Source organism: Pelophylax lessonae (genome assembly GCF_965119305.1).
Source record: "Pelophylax lessonae genome assembly, chromosome: 1".
Taxonomy (NCBI): Eukaryota; Metazoa; Chordata; class Amphibia; order Anura; family Ranidae; genus Pelophylax; species Pelophylax lessonae.
In genome coordinates this window covers 277,971,593-277,997,008 of record NC_138768.1, presented here as the reverse complement: position 1 = coordinate 277,997,008, position 25,416 = coordinate 277,971,593, and the positions used below count along the sequence as shown (strand labels likewise).

Genomic DNA, 25,416 nt, shown 5'->3' with positions numbered 1-25,416 from the left:
GACACCCCCCCCCCAGACAGACAGGTCCCCACATAGATACACTTACCTCTCAATGGTGTGGGGGACCCGCACAGGCGAACAAGCCGCTGCACATGAGGCAGGGAGAGTCGCATACAAGACGCACAAAATGGGGGTTAAGAAACCGCACAGCGTCCAGTGAGGTAGCCACCTCACCAATCATCCCTGCACCGAACAGGGATGGGTCGTTCACTGTGCCAGGAGCGTTACCTGGCTGAACGCTCGATGGCAGGCTGGGAAGCCACTGATCCACGACCTGCAGCCAGGGGGATCAGCCCGAGACCCAGCCCGCATGATCCTCTTCGTCAGAAGAAATAACTAATGCTGACAAAAAGAACAGCTAAGTAAAGAGAGAGAAAAAACTCAAACAAAAAATCAAAAATGAAGAAAGAGGCTGGGGCACAAAGCCCCAGCACATAGAGAACCAGCTACTCCTGACAAGCTAGACATTGAAACTGAGATATGGTTGCAGGAAGTAGGAGGGTATTGACTGAGGGGACCACCCCTTGAGGGTGGGATATGTTAAAAGCTTTAATGTTAACATATTCTGTTGCCTAGCTACTCCTTCGGAGCAAAGTCTAATACCCCATTGTGACGAATATGAAGAGGCGGCGACTGTCGGAGGACGTAAGAGAAATATTGATTTTTCTGGAGAGGGGGGGGGGGGGAATTTTTTTCTAAAAATGTCTTTACACTTAGCAAACACATGCGACCAAAGAAAAATTTGATTGCGTTTCATTTCTAGACTTTTATCTTCCCAAAGAAAAATATGAAGAATTGCTACAACATCCATTAAACTGTATACTGATGCGTTTATCAAAATGAGTGTCAAATATCGCACTCATTTTATGTTGTCCTCTTTTACTTTTATAATGAAATATGTTACAAAAAATGAAGTGTTATTACTCAGATAGATACATTATCCATATCAGTGATTGTTAACTTGTAATATGCCCGACTTTTTATGTTCATCAGCTATCCTTATTGTTAGTGGATTTTATGTGTGGCCCAAGACAATGCCTCTTCTTCCGATGTGGCCCATGAAAGTCAAAAGGTTGGACACCCCTGGTCTAGTAAATGTGGCTATCAAAAAGAAAAACTTTGGTTACTGGAATAATTAAACAGTCTATTTTATTCTTTTGAGTAGTGTTATTTTATAAACATAGCATTTGGAAATCCCCACCACATCAGTATTTTAAAACTGAAAACAATACATTTCAAAATGCTTTATAGGTTGTGTATTGGACTCTAGTACAAATTTTAAAAAAATTAAATAACATTTAATTTTGAATTTAATATTAGGTTCTATTTTTAGATTTATTGATAATACTGTTACACAGAATAGAAGAACAAACTATATTTCAGAAGTCACACAATTTCTGTCTGCATATACCATTTCTTGTAGTGGCTGGAAAATTGTACTGAGGCCCTAAATCATCAATGTCTAATTGACATCAATTCCAAAATGAAAAGAAAATTTGATTTTTTTAGACATACAGTATCTGACAAAAGTGAGTACACCCCTCACAATTTTGTAATTATTTAATTATATCTTTTCATGTGACAACACTGAAGAAATGACACTTTGCTACAATGTAAAGTAGTGAGTATACAGCTTGTATAACAGTGTAAATTTGCTGTCCCCTCAAAATAACTCAACATACAGCCATTAATGGGTAATGGTGTAAGGAGTATGGCGCCTCCCTTAGGAATGTTGTATGGTGTAGAGCTGCCTACAATTTAAGTGTAAAAAACTTAAATATAGAATGGAAGGTGTAGTGAGGTGCTGCTATTATACTATGAGCATAAACAAATACCAAACAAATGCAATAAAGAACAAGATCAGCACTAATCGCAATTATAACTGTAGAATTCCACCCAATGTGAAGTGAGGTAATATATGGGTCAAAGTGAAACAAGCAAAAATTGGCAATAAAATATATAAGAAAGATGAAAAGTGTTGATGACCAAACGTGTTGTTATAACAATATGTGCTAATATAAATAGTGCACTGTAAAGAATATATTAAAGTATAAGGTTAGTGTCAAACATACAAAACTTGGCCGATGACAAATAAATAATAAAGGTGCTAATTTGTGAAGTATGTGCACTGGGTATACAGAAATGGGACTGTGACAAAGTGCTCAGTTCAACATAAAAAGGATATGTTCTTATCAGAACCAGAAAGTGGGTGCAAAATAAATAATATTTGGTTGATTAAAGCAAGTACATATTTTATGGACACTATTTGTATATTCATGTACTTGCTTTAATGAACCAAATATTTATTTGGCACCCACTTTCTGGCTGTTCTGATAAGAACATATCCTTTTTATGTTGCACTGAGCACTTTATGTCACAGTCCCATTTTTGTATACCCAGTGCATATACTTCACAATTTAGCACCATTATTATTTATTTGTCATCGGCCAAGTTTTGTATGTTTGACACTAATTTTATACTTTAATATACTCTTTACAGTGCACTATTTATATTAGCACATATTGTTATAACACATTTGGTCATCAACACTGTTCATCTTTTTCATATATTTTATTTCCCATTTTTGCTTGTTTCACTTTGACCCATATAATACCTCACTTCACATTGGGTGGAATTCTACAGTTATAATTGCGATTAGTGTTGATCTTGTTCTTTATTGCATTTGTTTGGTATTTGTTTATGCTCATAGTATAGTAGCAGCGCCTCACTACACCCTCCACTCCGCCATTAATATCTAAACCACTGGCAATAAAAGTGAGTACACCCCTAAGTGACTATGTCCAAATTGGGCCCAAAGTGTCAATATTTTGTGTGGCCACCATTTTTTTCCAGCACTGCCTTAACTCTCTTGGGAATGGAGTTCACCAGAGCTTCACAGGTTGCCACTGGAGTCCTCTTCCATCCCTCCATGTCGACATCACAGAGCTGGTGGATGTTAGAGACCTTGCGCTCCTCCATCTTGATGCTCAATAGGGTTTAGGTCTATAGACATGCTTTGCCAGTCCATCACCTTTACCCTCAGCTTCTTTAGCAAGGCAGTGGTCATCTTGGAGGTGTGTTTGGGGTCATTATGTTGGAATATTGCCCTGCGGCCCCGTCTCCGAAGGGAGTGGATCATGCTCTGCTTCAGAATGTCAGAGTACATGTTGGCATTCAAGGTTCCCTCAATGAACTGTAGCTCCCCAGTGCCGGCAGCCCCAGATTATGACACTCACATCACCATGCTTGACTGTAGGTAAGACACACTTGTCTTTGTACTCCTCACTGGGTTGCCGCTACACACGATTGACACCATCTGAACCAAATAAGTTTATCTTGGTCTCATTAGACCACAGGATATGATTTCAGTAATCCATTTTCTTTGTCTGCTTGTCTTCAGCAAACTGTTTGCGGGCTTTCCTGTGCATCATCTTTAGAAGAGGCTTCCTTCTGGGACAGCAGCCATGCAGACCGATTTGAAGCACTGACAGGCTGAACCCACCACCACTTCAACCTCTGCAGCAATAATGGCAGCACTTATACGTCTATTTTCCAAAGACAACCTCTGGATATGAGGCTGAGCACGTGCACTCAACATCTTTGGTCGACCATGGCGAGGTCTGTCCTGTTAAACCGCTGTATGGTCTTGGCCACCGTGCTGCAGCTCAGTTTCAGGGTCTTGGCAATCTTCTTATAGCCTAGGCCAGTGATGGCGAACCTTGGCACCACAGATGTTTTAAAACTACATTTCTCATGATGCTCAAATACACTGCAGAGTGCATGAGCATCATGGGAAATGTAGTTTCAAAACATCTGGGGTGCCAAGGTTCGCCATCACTGGCCTAGGCCATCTTTATGTAGAGCAAAAATTATTTTTTCAGATCCTCAGAGTTCTTTGCCATAAGGTGCCATGTTGAACTTCCAGTTACCAGTATGAGAGAGTGAGAGTGATAACACCAAATTTAACATACTTGCTCCCCATTCACACCTGAGACCTTTTAACAGTAATGGTCACATGGCACCGGGGCCCAATTTGGACATTTTCATTTAGGGGTGTACTCACTTTTGTTGCCAGCGGTTTAGACACATGGCTGTGTGTCAAGTTGTTTTGAGGGGACAGCAAATAAACACTGTTATACAAGCTGTACACTAACTACTTTACATTGTAGCAAAGTGTCATTGCTTCAGTGTTGTCACATGAAAAGATATAATAAAATATTTGCAAAAATGTGAGGGGTGTACTCTTTGTTCCATGATGTACTCCAAGAAATGGATTTTAGAGGTATGTATGTCAAAAAAAATCCAGTTTTCTTTATTGTACATCAGAGGACACAAAGCAGGTTATAATCTTTACTATCTAGGACATCCCAGAGCAATAACCCTGAGGGGAGGAAGACACCATCAGAGAAAACTGCCACCAGAGAAGGACCTACTCTGCGGTTTGTATAACGCTGAGGTCAAAGGCAGTATCCTCCATGGTTCTGACATCCACCTGGTAAAAACCCTGTAAATATATGAACCAAAGACCAAGTAGTGGCCTTGTAAACCTGAGGCACTGACGCCTGATGGCAGATAGCCCAAGATGCGCACACACACCTGGTAGAGAAGCTCTCCCCAGGAGGGGTGGAATTTTGCCCTTTCAAACCATAGGCTTGAAAGATTAACTGGCAGATCCAAATGGAAATAGTTGACCTGGATGCCGCCTGTCTTACCTGAGCTCTTTTTTCAGCACAAAACAGGATTTCAGACCTGTACTTACAACACAAGTAAATTCTGATTGCTCAAACTACATCCAGAGTATGCAACAATCTTTTCTCTGCCAACTGTGGACAAGGCAAAAAGAAAGGCAAGACCCTGTCCTAAAAGTAAGCTTCTGGAGATACAACTCCTTAAAGCGCACTAATACCAGTAAAGGGGGGTATCGACAAACAGTTGTACAAGCCCCTGGATTAAGCAGTAAGTATACCTTTATGCAATATAGAATCATGACTTGTCTGGTTACACAGCTCTCCCATAGTTAGTACTCACACCTGATTATGTAGCCATGGGCTGCAGTTATGTCTCAGAGGCCTTGTTGATCCTTCAGTCCACAAAAAATGTCCGCCCTTCTACTTCATGTCTATACTGATAGCACACTGCCCCCAGTGGCCACTGGGAGAAAGACCAGTCAGATCTCTCTTTTTAAAAAGATACTGCAAAATTGCACTTACCATTCCTGATGCAGGACTCTGAATCATAACAGGAGTCCAATCTTCACTCAACACGGTGGGTTTGGTCACTTAAGGACCTTCAAGGACTGGGTACCCTCTTAATTATCTGCGTAAACTCCCCTGGACCTGTATAGCACCCTGCTAGAAAGCACCTTGGTCAGAACAAATACTGCACAGAGTTCCATTACGCAGGGTACGGCGCCGTAAGGCTGCATTACAGGCAATCCTCGAGGATTCTTCTCCTTATCCAGCAAGGCTTGGGTACCATCCATTTTAGCTGACAGCTTTTCTTTAATGGATCCGAATAACGTCCATGATTCTCAGAAGAATCGTTCAGGACTTCCAAGTATGCTTCAACAGCACATGTAGCACAGTGACCCTCACCTTACAGACACTGGCAAAAAACAGAAGTACTTCCTGTATAAGAGGGGTTATATAGGGTAGGACTTAATGTTTGATTGATCTGCCACTGTCTATTCACCTATAGGTGGCGCATAACCCAGATAGTTAAGATTATAACCTGCTCTGTGTCCTGTGATGTACAATAAAGAAACAGTGAACTTCATTGTTCGAGCATTTCACATAGCTTTTAAAAAAGTAGTTCTTCTGGACCATGGGGACTGTTACAAGTGTACTTCCTCAGAGGCAGTAGAAGCACAGATAGATTTGTTATTTATATTTTAGAAAAAAATTACCTCACGTAGCCTTGTCTCAAGCTCTAGAAGTCGAGTCTTATCAGTATGTTCCTGGTTGTTAATCTTCTCTAGCTGTTCTTCCAGTTTCTGATTTTGAGCCTCAATTTTTCCAGCTTGGGTCTCCAAATAAAACTTTTGTTGCCTAAGTTCTGAAATCATCTCTTCCTGAGCTTTCCTGAAACCACAACATTAACACAGATGTCTAAAAAATGGGTCATACAGCTTGCATTCTTTCCTGCTCTAAAAAAGGCTAAATGGAAACAACCACATTGATAAACTGATACACATACACCAGGGCTTGACAAATTTGCCTGAAATCTAGGAGCCAGCTAAAAAAGTTAGGAGCCAGTTTTTCTTTTTTTTTAAACTAACAACCAAGCTTTATTTAATAAAACGGATACTAAATTTACAAATAAATACGACTAGAACTCCACGATGCCATCTGATCCGATCCACGGGATGGATAGAAAATAGAACCACCATCCGTCTGTTTTTGGCGGACAGGATCAGATGGCGGCAGATTACTGCTCCATAGAGGAGAATGAAGGGTCCGATCAGGTCTACCTGAAAAACTGACAGGCGGACCTAATCAGACAGCCCGTGTGAAAGGGGCCTTCGGCTGTGGCACGGCGATGAGGAAAAAATAAATAAAAGATTATATATATATATATATATATATATATATATATATATATATATATATATATATATATATATATATATATATATATATATATAATTTTTTTTTTAATAATAAGAATTGGAAAAAAAAAAAAAAGAAAAAATATTATTTATTTTTTTACATTTAAAAAATAAATTAATAATAATAACCACACTCCCTGTCCACTTACCTTTAAGCAAAGGTAACTGGACAGAGAGATGAAGCCTTAAAAAACTTCCCTCTCATTTCCTCTTTGGAAGGCATTGAGAACATGCATTACTCCCGGCCACCACAAGAGGGCGCCAGTTCCCCTAGCCTCTCATCTCACAGAAGAAGGCCGAAAAGCCGGGGGCCTCAATTTTTGGACGGCGCGGAAGTCCGTGCACTCGAGGAGAAGGTGGGGGCGCAAAAGGGACAGGACACCTCCTGCAGGGCACCCCAGGCGCCAGGTCGCTAATTCTAGTCGCAAATGCGACCTGGCGCCCGGGTTTGTCGAGCCCTGACATACACTACTGTGCAAAAGTTTTGCACGGGGAACTCGCCGTGTTTGGAGGAAGAAAAATGCTGACTATAAACTTAGGAACAGCTTCCCTAAAGTCAAGCAAGAAGGTGGAAACATTATGCTTTTGGGCTGTTTCTCTGCTAAAGGCACAGACCAACTTTGCCACATTGAGGGGCCAATGGATGGGGCCATGTATTGTAAAATCTTATGTATTGTATAATCTTGGATGAGAACTTTCTTTCCTCAGCCAGAACACTGAATATGGGTCATGAATTGGTCTTTCAGCATGACAATAACCCAAAACATACCACCAAGGTAACAAAGGAGTGGCTCAAGAAAAAGCACATTAAGGTTATGGTGTGCCAATACAAGATCAATGTGGACAAGATCAATCAAGCCTATGCTCCCACCAGGTTGTGTTGTTTTCTTTCATTTTGTTCATTTATATTTTCTAAGTTTTACACCTGCTTTCTTTGTTGTGTTTATGTCAAATACCCAATAAAAATTATTGAACTATAAAATTTTCTTCTGTTCGCTCACTTTGAAGTTAGTAAATTGATAAAAATAAGCAACTAAAATATTAATTTTTGCAACCTTTCTTACTCTACAGCATTTCTTCACACCTGCCTAAAACGTTTGTACAACACTGTACATACATATACAAGGGATCACGTACGAAAATACGTATCACATAATTTGCAAGACCTGCTGGTTCATGAAGCATTCAGAAAATGCTGCAACTTTGTGTGTGTTATGTGATATAAACAGAGAAGGAATATCAAAAGTCAGTCTGACAATAGAGACAGGGAGTGCTTGAACTCAAAGCAATATCTGAACCTGTTGTACTCTTACACATCTTGCCTAACAGCTATGATAAGGGTGCACTCAAGGCTGAAACACATAAGAATTGGGATCCTCCTGTAACTTTTTTTTATCTTGTGATAAATAATAAATAAATAATTAGGAAAAGCGAGTTGTAAAGGCAGAAGGTTTTTTTATCTTAATGCATTCTATTCAATAAGATAAAAAGCCTTCTGTGTGCCGCAGCCACCCCACCACCTCCTAATACTTACCTGAGTCCCATCTCTATCCAGCAATATCCACGAGTCCCTTGGCCACCTGAGACTCTCCGTCCTGATTGGCTGTGCCATTGGCTCCCGCTGCTGTCAAAGTCAGTTAGCCAATCAGGAAAGTGAGGGGGCAGGGCCGAACGGCGGCTCTCTGTTAGAATGGACACATAGAGCTGCAGCTCGGCTGCCCCATAGCAAGGTACTTGCCGTAGGGGGCACTCAACAGGAGGGAGGGGCTAGGAGCGCCGAAGAGGGACCCGAGAATAGGAGAATATGGGCTGCCCTGTGCAAAACCAATACACAGAAGAGGCAAGTAGGATATGTTATTTAAAAAGAAAAAACATGAGACTTTACAATCACTTTAACAGTGCTATGGCGCAGTTGCGGTGTTAATACAAATCTGTTTGTGAGCATCTGTATCTGCTCTTGTCATCAAGTGAAGTAGCATGGAGAGATTGACTGATATGCATATACAGTTGTTTTTTCTTTAGATCAATTTCTAAGCATATCTGATACTCACATGTTCCTTTGGGTAAAAAGACTGCTATTTGCTGCCAATTTGTTGGCTTCGGATAGTTCTGCTAATCTTTGTTCCAATGACTGGATCTTTGACTCCAATGCATTAATCATCTGCAAGATTTAAATGATCTCAAATTATTTCTTTTGGAATTCAGCCAAATGGTTTCTTTGAAGCCCTTTATTCCAAAAAGATTGATAAAATTTCTAAGGTGGTATTTGCATCAATCTTAAATCATTAGTCACATAACACTTTTCCAGTATTACTTACTGCCTTCTGCTCACTGAGTAATATATTCTTTTCGCAAACTTCCTCTTCATTTTTCATTCGAAAATGTTCAAGAGACTCCTTCTCTGCAATGTCCTTCTTAATTTGTGCTTCAAGATTCTGTTGGGGAAATACCATGTTGTGTTTTATAGTTGTCTGACTTCAAAAAGCTACCACAGAAATTCAACGATACAATTATTTGAAAACTTTCCACAAAGTTGAAAAAAAAACACGGAATATATTTACTCGGACTTTCTCTTCATAGATTTGTTCACTCTGCTTCATTTGAATATCCAAATGCTGAGTTCCCATTTGAGCTTCTCTGTACTTCTCTTCTAGTTCCTAAATATAAATATGAACATAAATACAGTAACTATGAAAAATTATGGTTACAGTTTACCCACCAACAAAGAAACAATTCAAAAGCTACAACTTGTGCCTAATGATAAAAAATATCATGTTGAAGCAAATTAATATGGTATGGTTACCATGCCCATTGGCCCTGGGCACCCGCTTCTCTTGTGGGTTGCCATGGGTCCTTACACTGTGATGTTAACCACTTAAGGACCAGGCCTATTTCTGAAACTAGATGTTTACAAGTTAAAATCAGTATTCAAAAGCTACAACTTGTGCTTAATAATAAAAAATATCACGTTGAAGCAAATTAATATGGTATGGTTACCATGCCCATTGGCCCTGGGCACCCGCTTCTCTTGTGGGTTGCCATGGGTCCTTACACTGTGATGTTAACCACTTAAGGACCAGGCCTATTTCTGAAACTAGTTGTTTACAAGTTAAAATCAGTATTTTTTTTCTAGAAAATTACTTAGAACTCCTAAACATTATATATATATTTTTTTAGCAGAGACTCTAGAGAATAAATTAGAGATTGTTGCAATACTTTATGTCACACGGTCTTACAAACGCAATTTTTTGGGAAAAAATACTTTTTTAAATTAAAAAATAAGAAAACAGTAAAGTTAGCTCAATTTTTTTAAAGAATGTGAAAGATAATGTTACACCCAACATGTCATGCTTCAAAATTGTGCACGCGCGTGGAATGCTGACAAACTTTGGTTTTTAAAACTCTCCATAGGCGGTGCTTTAAAAATTTCTACATGTTACCAGTTTAGATTTACAGAGGTGGTCTAGGGCTAGAATTACTGCTCTCACTCTAACGATCGTGGCGATACCTCACATATGTGGGGGCGACTTGCGTATGCGTTCGCTTCTGCACGGGGCTTGTAGGGACGGGGTGCTTTAAATTTGTTTTTTAATTTATTTAATTTAATTTTTTTTTTCCATTATTTTAATTTTTATTTTACATTGTCCCTTTAAAAAAAAAAAAAAACTTTTGATCATGTTTATTCCTATTACACGGAATGTAAACATCCCTTGTAATAGAAATAAGCAGGACAGGTCCTCTTTAATGTGAGAGAACTGGGGTCAAAAAGACTTCAGATCTACCATTTACACTTAAAAGCAATAAAACAAAAAATAAAATAAACAAATTTAGCCCTTTAGGGCCCTTGGTTAGAAGTGAAATTTGACGTCGCTCTGGTCCTCCAAGGGCATAGAGTCGAGCAGTGTTAATTTCGTCGACTAATACCGACTAAAACGTTTTCGTCGACTAACACAATTCAGATGACTAAAATACGACTAAAACTAAAATGGCATTTTAGTCTTAAGACTAAAATACGACTAAAACTAAAATGGCATTTTAGTCAAAAGACTATAACTAAAACTAAATCGAAATTTGCTGCCAAAAATTAACACTGGTGCATGCTCAAAGCATAAATAATAACATATTAGATTTTTCACTCCAAGACCAGCAGTAGTATATAATGAGTTTGGAAATTGTAGAGAAATGCTTAAATAATGCATTACAAATTACAGTTGAACTACACCCATTTGGTTATAGATGACTAAAATGAGTTTTAGTCGACTAAAATGTAGGGCGTTTTAGTCGACTAAAATATACTGGAGTTTTAGTCGACTAAATACGACTAAAACTAAAACACTTGCAGAAGACTAAAATAGGACTAAAACTAAAATGCCATTTTAGTCCTAAGACTAAGACTAAAACTAAATTGAAATTTGCTGCCAAAATTAACACTGGAGTCGAGTGGGGGCCATCTTGCCCTCACTCGACTGCCTGCCCAACAACACATGGGATCGGTTCATTTTCCCCGCTACCGACGGAAGAAGTCGGGGGGGGGGGGTCCCCTCTCCCACCACCCATAAAAGTGATCCTGTGGCAAATCTGCAGAGAATGCCCACCGTGTAAGAAAATAACGGAATTTTTGTAAAATCTTACCTGTAAAATTCCTTTCTCTGAGTCCTCCGACAGTCGCCGCCTCCTCTAAGTCATCACTGTTGGGTATTGACTTCCGCTCCGCAGGAGTAGCTAGGCATAAAGACTTAGTCAAAAGAACAAAGGCATTTGCATATACACACCCATGGGGGCTGTCCCATCTGGTCAATACCCCCCCTGCAGTGACCACTCCCAACTCAGTTTGGTAGCATAGCAGTAGGTAATAAGAACCCCAAAAGAGGGGCGGGGGCGGCGACTGTCGGAGGACTCAGAGAAAGGAATTTTACAGGTAAGATTTTACAAAAATTCAGTTTTCTCTTACGTCCTCCGACAGTCGCCGCCTCCTCTAAGTCATCACTGTTGGGATGTCCCAAAGCAGTATAGACATGAGGGGTGGGAGACGCAACCGTAGAAAAGGCAACGCAGTACCCACATCAGAGAAAGGAACCTTACATGCACAGTAAGAGAACCTCTGGGCAACAGAAAAAAACAATGCTCAACAGGAGCAACAGCCCAGGAAAGCAAATACCAACAGCCAGGGACCCAGAAAACAAGGGTCCTTCATGGCACTGCCGCACTAAGAACCTTGCGGCCAAAGGAGGCATCAGCTGATGCCAGAACATCTACCTTGTAGAATTTGGAAAAAGTGTGCACCGTCTACCAAGTCGCCGCCTTGCACACCTGGGCCACCGAGGCCCGATGCCAATAGGCCCAGGATGCACTCACCGATCTGGTAGAGTGCTCCTTAACAGGGAAGGGTGGAACCCGTTCCTTCAAAGCATAAGCCTGTTCAATGGTCTGTCTGATCCATTTGGCAATAGTCGCTGCGGATGCAGCCATGCCCTTCCGAGGTCCCTCGGGAAGGACAAAGAGGGAATCCGTTTTTTCGAAAAGATTCCGTAGACGACAGGTAAACCCTGATCGCCCTGACAACATCCAAGGAATGCAGAGCAACCTCCTTAGGATGCTAAGGCTTCGTACAAAGCGAAGGCAGGACAATGTCCTCATTAATGTGGAACTCAGAGACCACCTTAGGAAGAAAGGAGGGATGCGGACGCAAAACCACCTTATCCCGGTGAATCACCAAGTACGGAGAACGGCAAGATAACGCTGCCAGTTCTGACACCCTGCGAGCCAAAGTGATCGCCACCAAAAAGGCAACCTTCTTAGACAGCAGAGGCAACGTTATTTCCCGAATGTTTTCGAAGGGAGCACGCTGTAACACGGACAGAACCAAGTTCAAGTCCCATGGAGGTAAGGGCTCCTTCCTGGGAGGAGCCAAATGTCGCACACCTTGAATGAAGGTGCGAACCAGGGAATGAGACGCCACAGGGCGTTGGAAAAGAATAGCCAGTGCGGACACCTGGCCCTTGATCGTGGCCAGCACCAGGCGCTGGTCCACACCAGACTGAAGGAAGGCCAACACTCTCGACACCGAGTATGAGCGAGGGGAGAACCCCTTGGACTCACACCAGACGAAATAAGCCTTCCAGGTACGGTAATAGATTTTACCAGAGGAGGTTTTCCTAGCCTTGACAAGGGTAGGGATGACCTCAGAGGAGAGACCCCTGTCCTTCAGGACCTGGGTCTCAACAGCCAGGCCGTTAAAGCCAGCGACTGTAAAGCAGTATGGAAGATCGGACCCTGAGACAGGAGATCTTCCCGCAGAGGCAGACGCCACGGAGGCGCCACTGCCAGGTGAACAACGTCGGCGTACCAGGACCGGCGCGGCCAGCCCGGAGCCACCAGAATCACCAAGTGCGGTTCCGAGGTCAACCTGTGGAGGAACCTGGATAGCAACTGAATCGGGGGAAAGGCATACATCAGACGATACTGATGCCAAGGGGCTACCAACGCATCCGAGACGTCCGCCAGCGGATCGCGCGTTCTTGCCACGAACCTTTCCACCTTTCGATTTAGCCGGCATGCGAACAGATCCACGTCTGGGGATCCCCACCTCGCACACAGCATTTGGAAGACCTCCGGGTGCAGGGACCATTCCCCCTGGTCCAGGGTCTGGCGGCTCAGATAGTCGGCCTGCCAATTCTCCACACCCGGAATGTGAACTGCCGGAATCGCCGGGACATGAGTCTCGGCCCAAGACAGAATGTCGGTCACCTCCCGGGCCGCCAAAGCACTCCTGGTGCCCCCTTGGTGGTTGATGTAAGCCACCGCGGTAGCATTGTCCGTCTGTACCCGGACAGGACAGCCCCGAAGACGGTCCGACCACTGGAAGAGACAGAGTTTTATCGCACGCAATTCCAGCACATTTATCGGGAGGGAGGACTCCTCCTCCGACCAAGTGCCCTGGGCAGACAGGTTGCCCAGGACTCCACCCCAACCCGACAGGCTGGCATCCATGGTAATCACCGTCCACACCAACGGACGGAAGGACTTGCCTTCCGCCACCGACGGGGACTGGAGCCACCACAGAAGAGCCCATCTGGTCTGATGACTCAAGGAGACACACAGATCCAGGGACTGAGGCAGTCTGTCCCACCTGTCCAGGATCTCCGCTTGGAGAGCCCGCGTGTGAAACTGAGCAAAGGGTATCGACTCGAAGGCCGAAGCCATCAACCCCAGGCCCCGCATACAGGCCCTGAGTGACGAGGACGGGCTGTCCCTGAGGGACCTTATCTCGTCCCGCAAAGTCCGGAGCTTGTCCTCCGGCAAGAACACCTTTGCCTGAGCAGAGTCCAGAATCATTCCCAGGTAGGGAAGATGAAGCGATGGAGAGAACGTCGATTTATGAACGTTGATGGTCCATCCGAACTCCTGGAGCGTCTGTACCGTGGTGGACAGATCGCGCACTAGGTCCTGGCTGGCACGTGATCTCAGAAGTAGATTGTCCAGGTAACCTACGACCGCAATGCCCTGAGCCTTCAGCAGGCCCAGAACCGGTGCCAACACTTTGGTAAACACCCTTGGTGCCGAAGCGAGACCGAAAGGTAACGCCACAAACTGGTAGTGGTCCTCTGCGATAGCAAAACGAAGGTACCGCTGATGACCCTCGAAAATGGGGATGTGCAGGTACGCATCTTTCAGATCTATCGAGGCCAGGAACTCTCCTGGACTCAAGGAGGCCACCACCGAACGGAGAGACTCCATACGGAACTTCCGAACACGCACGAAGCGGTTATGCGCTTTCAGGTCCAGAATAGGATGCACTTTGCCCTCCTTTCTGGGCACAGTCAACAGATTTGAATAAAACCCCCGAAACCTGTCCCGATGAGGCACCGGGATAATCACCCCCTGAGCAAGAAGGTCCTGCACCACTTGATGCAGGTCCTGCAGACCCCCCAGAGACAAATGAAGATTTGAGGGAAAGAATCTGTCCGCCGGCCGGGAAAGGAATTTGATCTTGTATCCCGATCGGACGATCTCCAGAACCCACCTGTCCGATGTCCGGAGCAGCCAAGGTTGGAGGAAACCACGCAAACGTCCCCCCACCCCTGAAATGGGTGAGGGCGCCCCTTCAGGCAGAGGCGGATTGACCCGCCGAGCCGGCATTGCCGGACTTCTGCTTACCCGCCCAGGGCTTCTTCTGACTGTCCTGGGCCTTGAAGGGCTTGCCCTTGGATTGGTTCCGAAAGGCACGAAAGGACCCCTGAGTGGATCTAGGCGCAAAACCCCGCTTGCCTCGAAAGGACTTGTTCTTCGGGTTCTGGGGCAGCATGGTGCTCTTGCCCCCCCGTGACGCTTTTTACCAGGGTATCCAATGCCTCACCAAAAAGGCGAGAGCCAGCATAGGGAAAATCAGAAACTGTTTTCCACGAGGACTGGTCAGCCGACCAGCTCTTCAGCCATATCAATCGCCGGTTAAGTACCGAGACACTAGAGAGGTGTGCTACTAAGGGGGCCTCATTCAAGGCCGCATCACACAGATACATGATTCCCTGGTGGATATGATCCACCATTTCCAGCCGGGCAGGCGGAACATCATCAGACACGAGGTTGCTGCTAAGCACCTTAGTCCAATCAGCCACCGCCTGAGCCACCAAAACGGACGCGAAAACGGGTCTGAGCAACGAGCCCGCCACCGTATAGGAATGGGGGGCTAGAGACTCCAACCGCCGGTCCGTGGGATCCCGGAAAACCGGGGCATCCTCAGAAGGAACCAAGGTAGCCTTGTTTAACACGGCCACAGTGTGATCTACCTGTGGAGGCACACACCATCACGATTCCGTAGCCGGGGCAAAAGGATAAAGCAATTTGAACCGACTAGGTACCAGGAATGGACGTTTTAACGTGCGCCACATTTCATTAACAGTGTAATGAAACTCAGGTGGGCAGGGAAAAACCTGCGCCGACTTGCGGTTCCTGTGCGTCCCAAATGAGGACACAATGCCCGGAGGACTGGGCTCATCCTCCAAATGTAGTGTTTCCTTAACAGAAACAATTAATTCATCCATGGTCACCCGCTCTTCAGGCGACCCCGGGGAAGAGGTATCAACCCCTTCCACCTCTGCCTCCCCCTCAGACCCCAGCAGGTCCAAGGATGAGCGAGACCCTGAAAAGGGCACGCTCGCAGCAGCAGCAGCCATATCACCATCTGAATCAGAGGAGAGAGACAATCTGGGCCTCTTTTTAGCAGCACGTTCAGCCATCAGCATTTCCATGTTTGACACCAAGGTCGCCACTACAGCGGCCAAATCAGGTCTCAGAGGGGCCACAGGAGAAGTGGGGACCCCCACCAGAGCTGGGGGGAATTTGCTGTCCTGAGAATCCATTGCTCAAGGTGACAAAAAACAACAGTGCAATAAGAAAGTACTGTCCCTTTAAGAGCGCCGCGGACTGCGCAGCCCACCGCTTCAGCTACAGTGACAAAGACCCCCCAACAGGAGAGAACAAAACTGAGCCAGAAATGACAATACAGAAAGATATTGAGAGCAATAACCTGCAGAGCCCCGCAGAGTGTTGCCACCGAGTGTCCTGCTTCAGAGGAAAAGGAAGTGCTGCTAAAGTAGGCTGAACTTATAGGCTGCATGACCCAGGGAAAATGGCTGCCCCATAGGATTGCATGGGAGGCTCCGCCAAAATGGCCGCCGGACATGTGGTCGGAACAATCGCTCGGCTACCGCAAAATGGCGGCGGATGGCGCCAAAAACAGCATGTAGATTGCCCATAGAGAAGCCAAACATGCCTGCCCATACCTAAAATGGCGGACTGCGCGGCTTCACCCCGCTGCGGCCGCCACACACACACAGTCTGTACCCCCAACAAGCACCGAAGTGACACAGGGAAGGGGACCCCCAAAAACATACAGCACCGCAGCGCATGCACAAGCGATCCCCGCAGGGACCGCATCAGGGAGTCACACAGGCACAGACATGGGGGAAACACAGCAACACAGGACTGCCACCCCAGACAGAGGCCCCACACAGAAGTACTTACCTGTACCAGATGGCGTGGGGTGCCTCTATGAACGGAAAGCCGCTGTCCTCATCTGACAGGGAATGCCGTTAGCCAGGGACATTGCACTGCAGCATCGCAGATGTGTCCTGTGAGGTAGCCACCTCACGGCTGCATCCCTGCTGCGAACAGGGATGGGTAGTTCATAGTGCCAGGGCGAACCATAGCTGAACGCTCGATGGCGGGCTGGGGGTCCATCTGACCCTCTGCCCTGGAGAACCAGGGCGGTCAGTCCGAATCCCAGCACCGCATGATCCATCTTCATCTGAAGAAACGACTAAAACTAAAGCTGACAAAATAAACAGCTAGTAAAGTAAGAGAAAACTGACATTTTCAAAAGAAAATCAAATAAAAAAGATTAGATAGGCTGAGACTGTAGCCCCAGCACAGGGAAGCCTAACTACTCCTGACGCTAGGCAGATTAAAACTGAGTTGGGAGTGGTCACTGCAGGGGGGTATTGACCAGATGGGACAGCCCCCATGGGTGTGTATATGCAAATGCCTTTGTTCTTTTGATTAAGTCTTTATGCCTAGCTACTCCTGAGGAGCGGAAGTCAATACCCAACAGTGATGACTTAGAGGAGGCGGCGACTGTCGGAGGACGTAAGAGAAACCGGGGTTTTGGCAGCTATCTGCTGCCAATTCCCCAGTATTTAACGTGAAAGGAGTGACGCAAATACAAGGTGGGCGGTCCAGAAGAGGTTAAGCTTCAGTGCTGCAGTGACACCTGAACAGAAGCTGCTGGCTTGTTTAGAGCTCTGGCTCCTCTGAGGTATGATGTGAGGACTATACCGGGCAAGAAAGGTTTGTACTGGGGGATTTAGGTTGAGAGAGCTCTGTACTTCACTCCATATTTTATGCATTCTTGACCCCTGCACTCCCTGAGTTATGCAGTCCTGACCCATGTGCTCCATGCTATCATACACTAATCATATATGCCCTGTGCTTTACGCACTCCTGATGCATCTACATTACATGGTCCTGATCCCTGTACATTATATATTTCTGATCCCTGTACTAAGCACTATGCAGTCTTGACCCATTTTGTTTTGCATTACACACTCCTGACCCATGTGTCTTGTGCTTTACACACTTCTGACCTCTTTAGTCTGTTTACTCATGGCAGTGTAGGCTGAAGCTTTATTTACTCATATCCCTTTAAGACACTCCCACTGTTACCACAATTTGACCACATCCATCATAACTTGTTGTGTTGGCTCTGTGTGCCACATCTTTTTTTCTGCTCATATAGCCCAAAGCATTTTGTCTTAATACCTTTAACATCTGCCTCTTATTCCAAAGAATTGTCACCAACACTAAGTACTTGTTAAAAATTGGAGTATCATTTTGTGGGTTTGGCTACAAGTATGGGTAAAATGGGTGGGGCCAGTAAGTTGTATCTGGATTTCATTTTGAAAATATGGTAACCTTGTACTAAGGGACAAGTACAAACTAGACACATTTGTCTACAGTAGTTAATGTTTAGTGTTCCAGTGGTGGTGCACCATATGCGTATAGCTTGTGCACAGCAGGGCTTCTAAATAAAATACTCAAAATATTATTACGTTAGTTTCAGCAACAAGCAATATAGACAGAATGTTTATTTAGCCAACTAATTATATCTGCTGCTAGGGATCCCGGGTCTTTCTGGAGATAGCGACGTACATAGCAAACTCTAACCTGCTATAGCCGGCCATACATGGACCAAAATTCGGCTGCTTCAGTTCAACCCTTCCATCCCATGTGCCCTCTGGAATGCCTGCTCTGTATGTAAAAAGCTCACATCTGTGCATGACCTTTTTATTTCCCATTACTTTAACACACTTGCCATTACTGAAAACTAGCTTCAAGAATCTGATTCTGCTTGTCCTGCTGCCCTCCACTAAACTAATTTACACAGACCCAGTGCATAGAAAGGAGGTGGAGTTGGATTCCTTCTATCCCCACTGAGTACCTCTCAAGTCATTGCTACACCCTCCCTCTTTTGAGACCCACTGTATTCTCTTATTTCTCTGACATTGCAGTGTATTAAATGCTTATTTGAGTACTTCTCTGCCTGGTTACCCTACTTTCTCTAGTCTGAAATACTCACTATGATTCTTGGCGACTAACATCCCTGTCAATGTAAACAGCCCGGCTACATCTCAAATTCTCAACCTAACCTCATCATTTGACCCAACACAATGGACACACACTAGTGTGACCCCCCCTTGAAAAAGTCGGAATGACGAAACGTTAGGTAGTGGCTACACGGCAGACCAGAGAAGTGAACGAGTGAAGCGGTGGCGTTTCCTCCCATGTCTGGCACACTAACGTGGAGTTGATGACGACATGGCAAACACCACAAAGCCCATATTTTACATGCGCTGTTGATTTTGGTTTATGTGAGTGCAACTACTATGTTTTAACAATAAAAATTGGAGTTTTAAAACTGTATTGCACTAGTGGATTCCCCTTTGTTTTTTCCCTATATGTACATGCGAGAGGAGATATAATTTAACCACTTAAGCCCCGGAAGATTTTACCCCCTTCCTGACCAGGGGGTATTTTGCGATTCGGCACTGCGTGACTTTTACGGACAATTGCGAGGTCGTGCGACGCTGTACCCAAATAAAATTGACATCCTTTTTTTCCCACAAACAGAGCTTTCTTTTGGTGGTATTTGATCACCTGTGCGATTTTTTAATCATGCGCTATAAACAAAAAATGGATTTTTGTAAAATCTTACCGTAAAATCCTTTTCTCTTAGCTCATTGACAGACGTAGTCCTCGGTGATACACCACCTTCGGGTTATGTTGCCTCCACAGGAGCAGGACTAGACAGGAAATTAAAAAGCTCTGGCCACACCCTAGGGGCAGTCCCAGAGGGTATATCCTCTCTCTCTCTGCCTCAGCAAATCAGTTATGTGAAAAAGCAGTCTTTAGAGATTTTAACCCAACTCAAAAAAACAGAGGGGCGGGGACTACGTCTGTCAATGAGCTAAGAGAAAAGGATTTTACGGTAAGATTTTACAAAAATCCATTTTTCTCTAGCGCTCATTGACAGACGTAGTCCTCGGTGATACACCACCTTCGGGACGTCCCAGAGCAGTATCACAACTGAGGGGTGGGAAAATGAAATCAAATCCCAATCTAGAAGGCCCAACCGGTGCCAACTAGAAGTTTACAATGCTCATCCTTAATGATGAGACTCAACAAAAAAGAGAAAATTTTTTTTTTTTTTTTTTTTCAAACAGAAAAAAACCCTCGAGATAGACCACCGGTCTCCTCAAATTGCGGCCTGCAAAACCTTGCGGCCAAATGAGGCATCCGCCGATGCCGTCACATCAATTTTATAGAATTTTGTAAAGGTATGTACCGACGACCAGGTGGCCGCCTTACATACCTGGACCACTGACGCCTGATGGCGAAAGGCCCAGGAAGTACTGAGCGCTCGAGTGGAGTGCGCCCTAACAGGGAACGGAGGACTCTGACCCTTAATAGAATAAGCCTGTACCACCGTTTGTCTAATCCATTTGGCAATGGTCGCGGCAGATGCAGGCAAACCCTTTCTGGGGCCATCCGTGATCACAAAAAGTGAATCCGTCTTACGGAAAGATTCCGTAGCTTTCAGGTATACCCTGATTGCCCGAACCACATCTAAGGAATGCAACGCATGTTCCCGATGATGCTTGGGCTGAGGACACAAGGAAGGTAGTACAATATCTTCATTCAGATGAAAATCTGAAACCACCTTAGGAAGAAAAGATGGCTTAGGATGAAGTACTACCTTATCCCTATGAATCACTAGGTAAGGGGACTGGCATGATAATGCAGCCAGTTCTGACACCCTGCGAGCAGAAGTAATAGCCACCAAGAAGGCCACCTTCTGGGATAAAGTAAGCAAGGGAATCTCCCTGATGTTTTCAAAGGGAGGTTTCTGTAGAACCGACAAAACCAAATTAAGATCCCAGGGCGGTAAGGGCGCGCGGACTGGAGGAGCCAGGTGCCGCACCCCCTGGATGAAATTCCGCACCAAGGATTTGGTAGCTAAAGGCTTCTGAAAGAAGATTGCTAATGCTGAAACTTGACCCTTGATGGTGCTCAAGGCTAGCTTCTGCTCAACCCCTTGTTGCAAAAAGGCCAATATTCGAGTCACCGAATAGGTACGTGGAGGAAATCCTAAAGATTCGCACCACGCAATATAAGTCTTCCATGTGTGATAATAGACTTTGCTGGAAGTCGCTTTCCTTGCTTTAATAAGGGTAGGAATGACTGAAGTAGACAAACCTCTGTCCTTCAGTACTTGGGTCTCAATGGCCAGGCCATTAAACCCAGCGACTTTAAAGCATGATGGTAAATTGGTCCTTGAGACCACAGACACTCCCTGAGACGAAGTTCCCACGGAACGTCTACGACTAACATGTCCAAGTCGGCCAGGCCGGCTTGAGGAGGCCAGCCTAGAATTTCTAGGACCACTGGCGCTGATAGAATCTGAACCAGGCGTCCCTAGAGGTATCTGGCCCCGACCATCCGAGAAAGTCTGGTCGTTTTCTGTTCCCACACATTTATCAGATACCTGATAGTTATCAGGAAAGGTGATCTTTTCTGGTTGAACCTCAGGGACCGAAGTCACCCGACTAGAGGCTACTTGGCCTATCTGGTCAACCAGATCCAATTCCTGTGAGGTATCGGGACTAATCTTAGGAAAAGGTAAAGGAAAAGATCTATTCAGGGAACGGTAACTACCGCTTCCTGTAGTACTTAAATGTTGGAAGGGAAGAATCGCACCGGTAGTAGTGGTTGATGCTCGATCTAATGTCCTGAATACCGGTGAAAACGTCCCCCCACCCTGAAACCGGGTGGGGGCGCACCTTCAGGCTGTGTACTCCTTTGCTTCGGGTTTGGCTGGGTTGGTCCTTTGCTTGTCCGACCAGCCCTTCATGAACCCTCCTGGAGGAGTCTTGCCTTTCCCGCTAGTACCAGCCGGGCACCCTTTATGGGCGGTAAAGAAAGGTCCTCGCTTGTTGCGAGGTCCCTTAGCTTTAGCAGCCTGTGGCAAAAAAGTGCTCTTGCCCCCAGTGGCATCCTTAATGATTTCATCTAGGTTGGCCCCAAATAGACGATTCCCCTGAAAGGGGAGATTTGTCAAGGTCTTTTTGGAACCTAGGTCAGCTGACCAGCATTTTAACCACAGCACACGTCTGAGGATCACCGCTGACTTAGATGCATGCCCTAATAAGGGAGTAGTGTCCAAGGCTGCGTCACAGATAAACTGTAGCCCTTGTATAATCTGTTCCATCAAATCAGATGTCTCCTGGGGAATATCTTTTCCCCTAAGATCTTGGCGTACCATTTTCGCCCATTCCGTAAGTGTCTGGGAAACTAGACCAATAACAATTACTGGTCTAAATGCTGACCCTATCAGAGAGAAGATGGTGCGGGACTCTGCTTCCATCTTTCGATCCACCGGATCCTTAAAGGACGAAGTGTCCTCCACTGGAATAACCGTGGCTTTATTCAGCCTGGAAATAGGTGGATCCACCACTGGTGGTACCGTCCATTTCTTAATGATGGATTCCTCAAACGGATAGCGTCTAGCAATACGCTTGGAAATAGTAAAGGTACGTTTAGAATGCTCCCATTCTCCTTTAATCTGATTACCGAAACATTTAGGTACAGGAAAAACCTTCACCGTTTTGATGGGCTTATTAGTACCAAAAGGAATCTCTGTTTCAGTTGCCTCTGCCGGTAAAGCCTCAAGTTTTAAGGTTTCCTGCACTGCCACAACTAGTGCGTCCACCAATGCTTCTTCCTGAATTATAGCAGGAGAAGAAGCGTCCTCCTCACTGTCTGAGGGGGCTTTACCTGGGATAACAGCCCTTGCAGAGGAACCTGCAACTGCAGTGACCATCTCTGAATCAGAGTCAGAGGTGTCAGATAGTATAGGGGTAGGCGGGGGTCGCTTCCTTGACCCCCGTCCCTGACAGGCCGCCTCCACCCGAGCCACCATAGACTCCAAAATTGCTGTAAATGACTCTATACTCTGTGCACCGGCGGGTCCCGTGGCCCCCTCGAGGGAAACAGGTGGGGGAATATGTGTGGCAGGGTCCATGATAATTCCAGTCACTTCCTGGATAATATAATTCAAAAATAAAAAACTTTTTTTTTTTTTTTTTTTTCAGACCCCCAGCGCCACAAAAGCCCCTTAGTGTTACCTGCTAGGGATCCCTATCGATCGAGAGAGAGAGAGAGAGAGATAGACCCCCAGGCTCACCACTTGATGCTCAGAGTTTAACTGCAACAGGTTACAGCGCTGTCTTGACAAACAGGAAGTCTTTTGGCTGGCTGCCCAGGAAGAAAGGAGGCGGCTCCGCCCCTCTGCACGCCTTCCGGCGCCTCCCCCAAGCTCCACGAGGTGTTTGGATCACCTCAAACATGGCCGCCCCCATGCTGGAGACACGAGGCTACGCCAAAATGGCGGCTCGTGCGATCCAGCAAAAAAAATGGCGGCGGCCTGTACTTAATAGCGGTGTGCTGCAGGGCACACAACACTCTCTCTGCATGGGGATATGGCGTGGTTGGCGGTACCGGCCCTGGCGGACCGCATGGCCATTCGGGAGGCCTGCTAATAGCTGGAGATCTGATTAGGAAGGCAGTCTACATGTCCGTGGCTTCTGACTGGTAGGTAGCTTATTCTTAACACCGTAAGATTCCCAGAATGCCACAGATTACATCTTTTTAACATGTATACAATTAGATTGTTAGCTCCCAAACCAAGCCTCCTGGCTTTTTGCACATAAAATCACACTCAAAGTAGGAGGATCTGTGTCATGTTATAGGATAGAGAGGGACTCTATCTTACCATACAGAGAGGGGCCCGCGTTCACCACAAGACCCGTCAGGGGAAAAGGGGGAACATACTACTCACCATACCGGAACCAGGCGGGCACCAACTCCTGACAGTACCCCTCTCCACCGGGGCGGGAGGGCTGTCGACCGATACGGACGCCGTGACTCATGGTCTTTGGCGTTTCGGCGAGACGTTTAACTCGCGTGGACAGTCCTTTAATGGGACTTTGTCGCGGCCGACCCAGCGCGGAGCTATGGCCTGCACGCGCTCGTAGGCTGAACTGGGGTGACCACCGGATCTCAACATCCAGCCCGTCGCCCAGTTCAGCTTTCTTGCTTGAAGATCTCACAGGAACACTGGAGAAAAAAAGCTGTCTAAAAAATCCTTTAAGAAAAAATTCTTGCCAGGACCTAAGATCCCAGCAAGGTATCTAGGTCCTTACTCCTAACTAGACAGAAAATAACTGATTTGCTGAGGCAGAGAGAGAGAGGATATACCCTCTGGGACTGCCCCTAGGGTGTGGCCAGAGCTTTTTAATTTCCTGTCTAGTCCTGCTCCTGTGGAGGCAACATAACCCGAAGGTGGTGTATCACCGAGGACTACGTCTGTCAATGAGCGCTAGAGAAAAAAGAGCAACAATTTTGCAAAAATAACAATATTTTTCACATTTTTTTATATGAAATTCCCTAAAAAAACATTTAAAAATCAAAATATTTTAACATTTTAGAACAATTTGTTTTCTGCTACATATGTTTGGAAAAAAAAAAATCGCAATAAGCATATTTTGATTGGTTTGCGCAAAAGTTATTGCGTTTACTAACTAAAGGAAAGATTTTTGTCATTTTTGTTTTTTTTTTTTTAACGAGTAATGGCGGCGATCTGCGATTTTTTTTTTTTTTGCAGGACTGCAACATTGCAGCGGACAGATCGGACCCTTGACTGACATTTCTGACACTTTTGGGGGTACCAGTGACATTACTACAGTAATTAGTGCTATACATATGCACTGTTATTGTAAAAATTACACTGGCAGGGAAGGGGTTAACTTTATTGGTGATGCAGGGGTTAAGTGTGTCCCTAGGGGCGTGCTTCTAACTGTTATGGGATGTGGCTGTTTGTGTAACTACAGAGATATACGATCCTGCATAGCAGGACCGTATGATCTCTGCACTTACACAAGGGAGAATGACAGGCGGCTTTGTTTACATTAGCCGCCTGCCTTTCTCCCTCTGTAACGGACGATCGCGAGTGACCGGCGGAAATCGGGTCCGCCGGTCACACGCGCGGGGATCACAGTGAGCGAGCAGGGGCAGGAGTGCGTCTCCGGCGGCGCGCGCTCGCCCCCTATTGGCTCGCAGGCGAGTGACGTACCCCTACGTCACTTTGCCTGCACGGGGCTGACCGCCGCAGTATATGTACTTTCGTCAGTCGGCAAGCGGTTAAGGAGGACCCCTACACTTAACGGTATTATGTTATTGCGCTTGTAGCCCTGACCATGCAAATGGGGGGCATCTTGTTGGGGTGAGTTATCAGCTGATGGGAGAGGGGTCACGCAGGTGGTGGATTTAAGTGGTGTCCAACATTCAGCATGGAGCTCCTTTCTTCCCACCAGTCACTACTTTAGCACATTTGATTAATGGACTTTATGTGATTTATTTTGTGCACAATTCCACCTTATATGTGTTTGTTTTTGATGATTATTTGTTGCAATATTGTATTTTTTGCACATATTTATTTGAACAAATTTCTTTTAAGTGTTTTTGTGCAGATTGTGGGAGTTTATTTTTCACACTTTTTACACAGCCATTATTGTCTTAACCGCTGGCAACAAAAGTGAGTACACCCCTAAGTGAAAACGTTCAAATTGGGCCCAAAGTGTCAATATTATAACCAATTTTTTTTCCAGCACTGCCTTAACCCTCTTGGGCATGGAGAT

The 25,416-nt window shown here is 45.3% G+C and overlaps 1 protein-coding gene across 5 annotated transcripts in view; it reads right to left on the bottom strand.

The window, feature by feature from the left end:
- CIT (citron rho-interacting serine/threonine kinase) overlaps window positions 1-25,416 on the bottom strand; it is a 429,539-nt gene that overhangs the window by 216,206 nt on the left and 187,917 nt on the right. For all 5 annotated transcript variants that reach the window (XM_082258872.1, XM_082258873.1, XM_082258874.1 and 2 more), the window contains 4 exons: window positions 9,169-9,264; window positions 8,926-9,042; window positions 8,659-8,768; window positions 5,906-6,080 (listed from right to left, as the gene is read on the bottom strand). In XM_082258872.1, coding sequence (XP_082114998.1) covers window positions 5,906-6,080; window positions 8,659-8,768; window positions 8,926-9,042; window positions 9,169-9,264 — 498 coding nt within the window. The remainder of the gene's footprint in view (window positions 1-5,905; window positions 6,081-8,658; window positions 8,769-8,925; window positions 9,043-9,168; window positions 9,265-25,416) is intronic.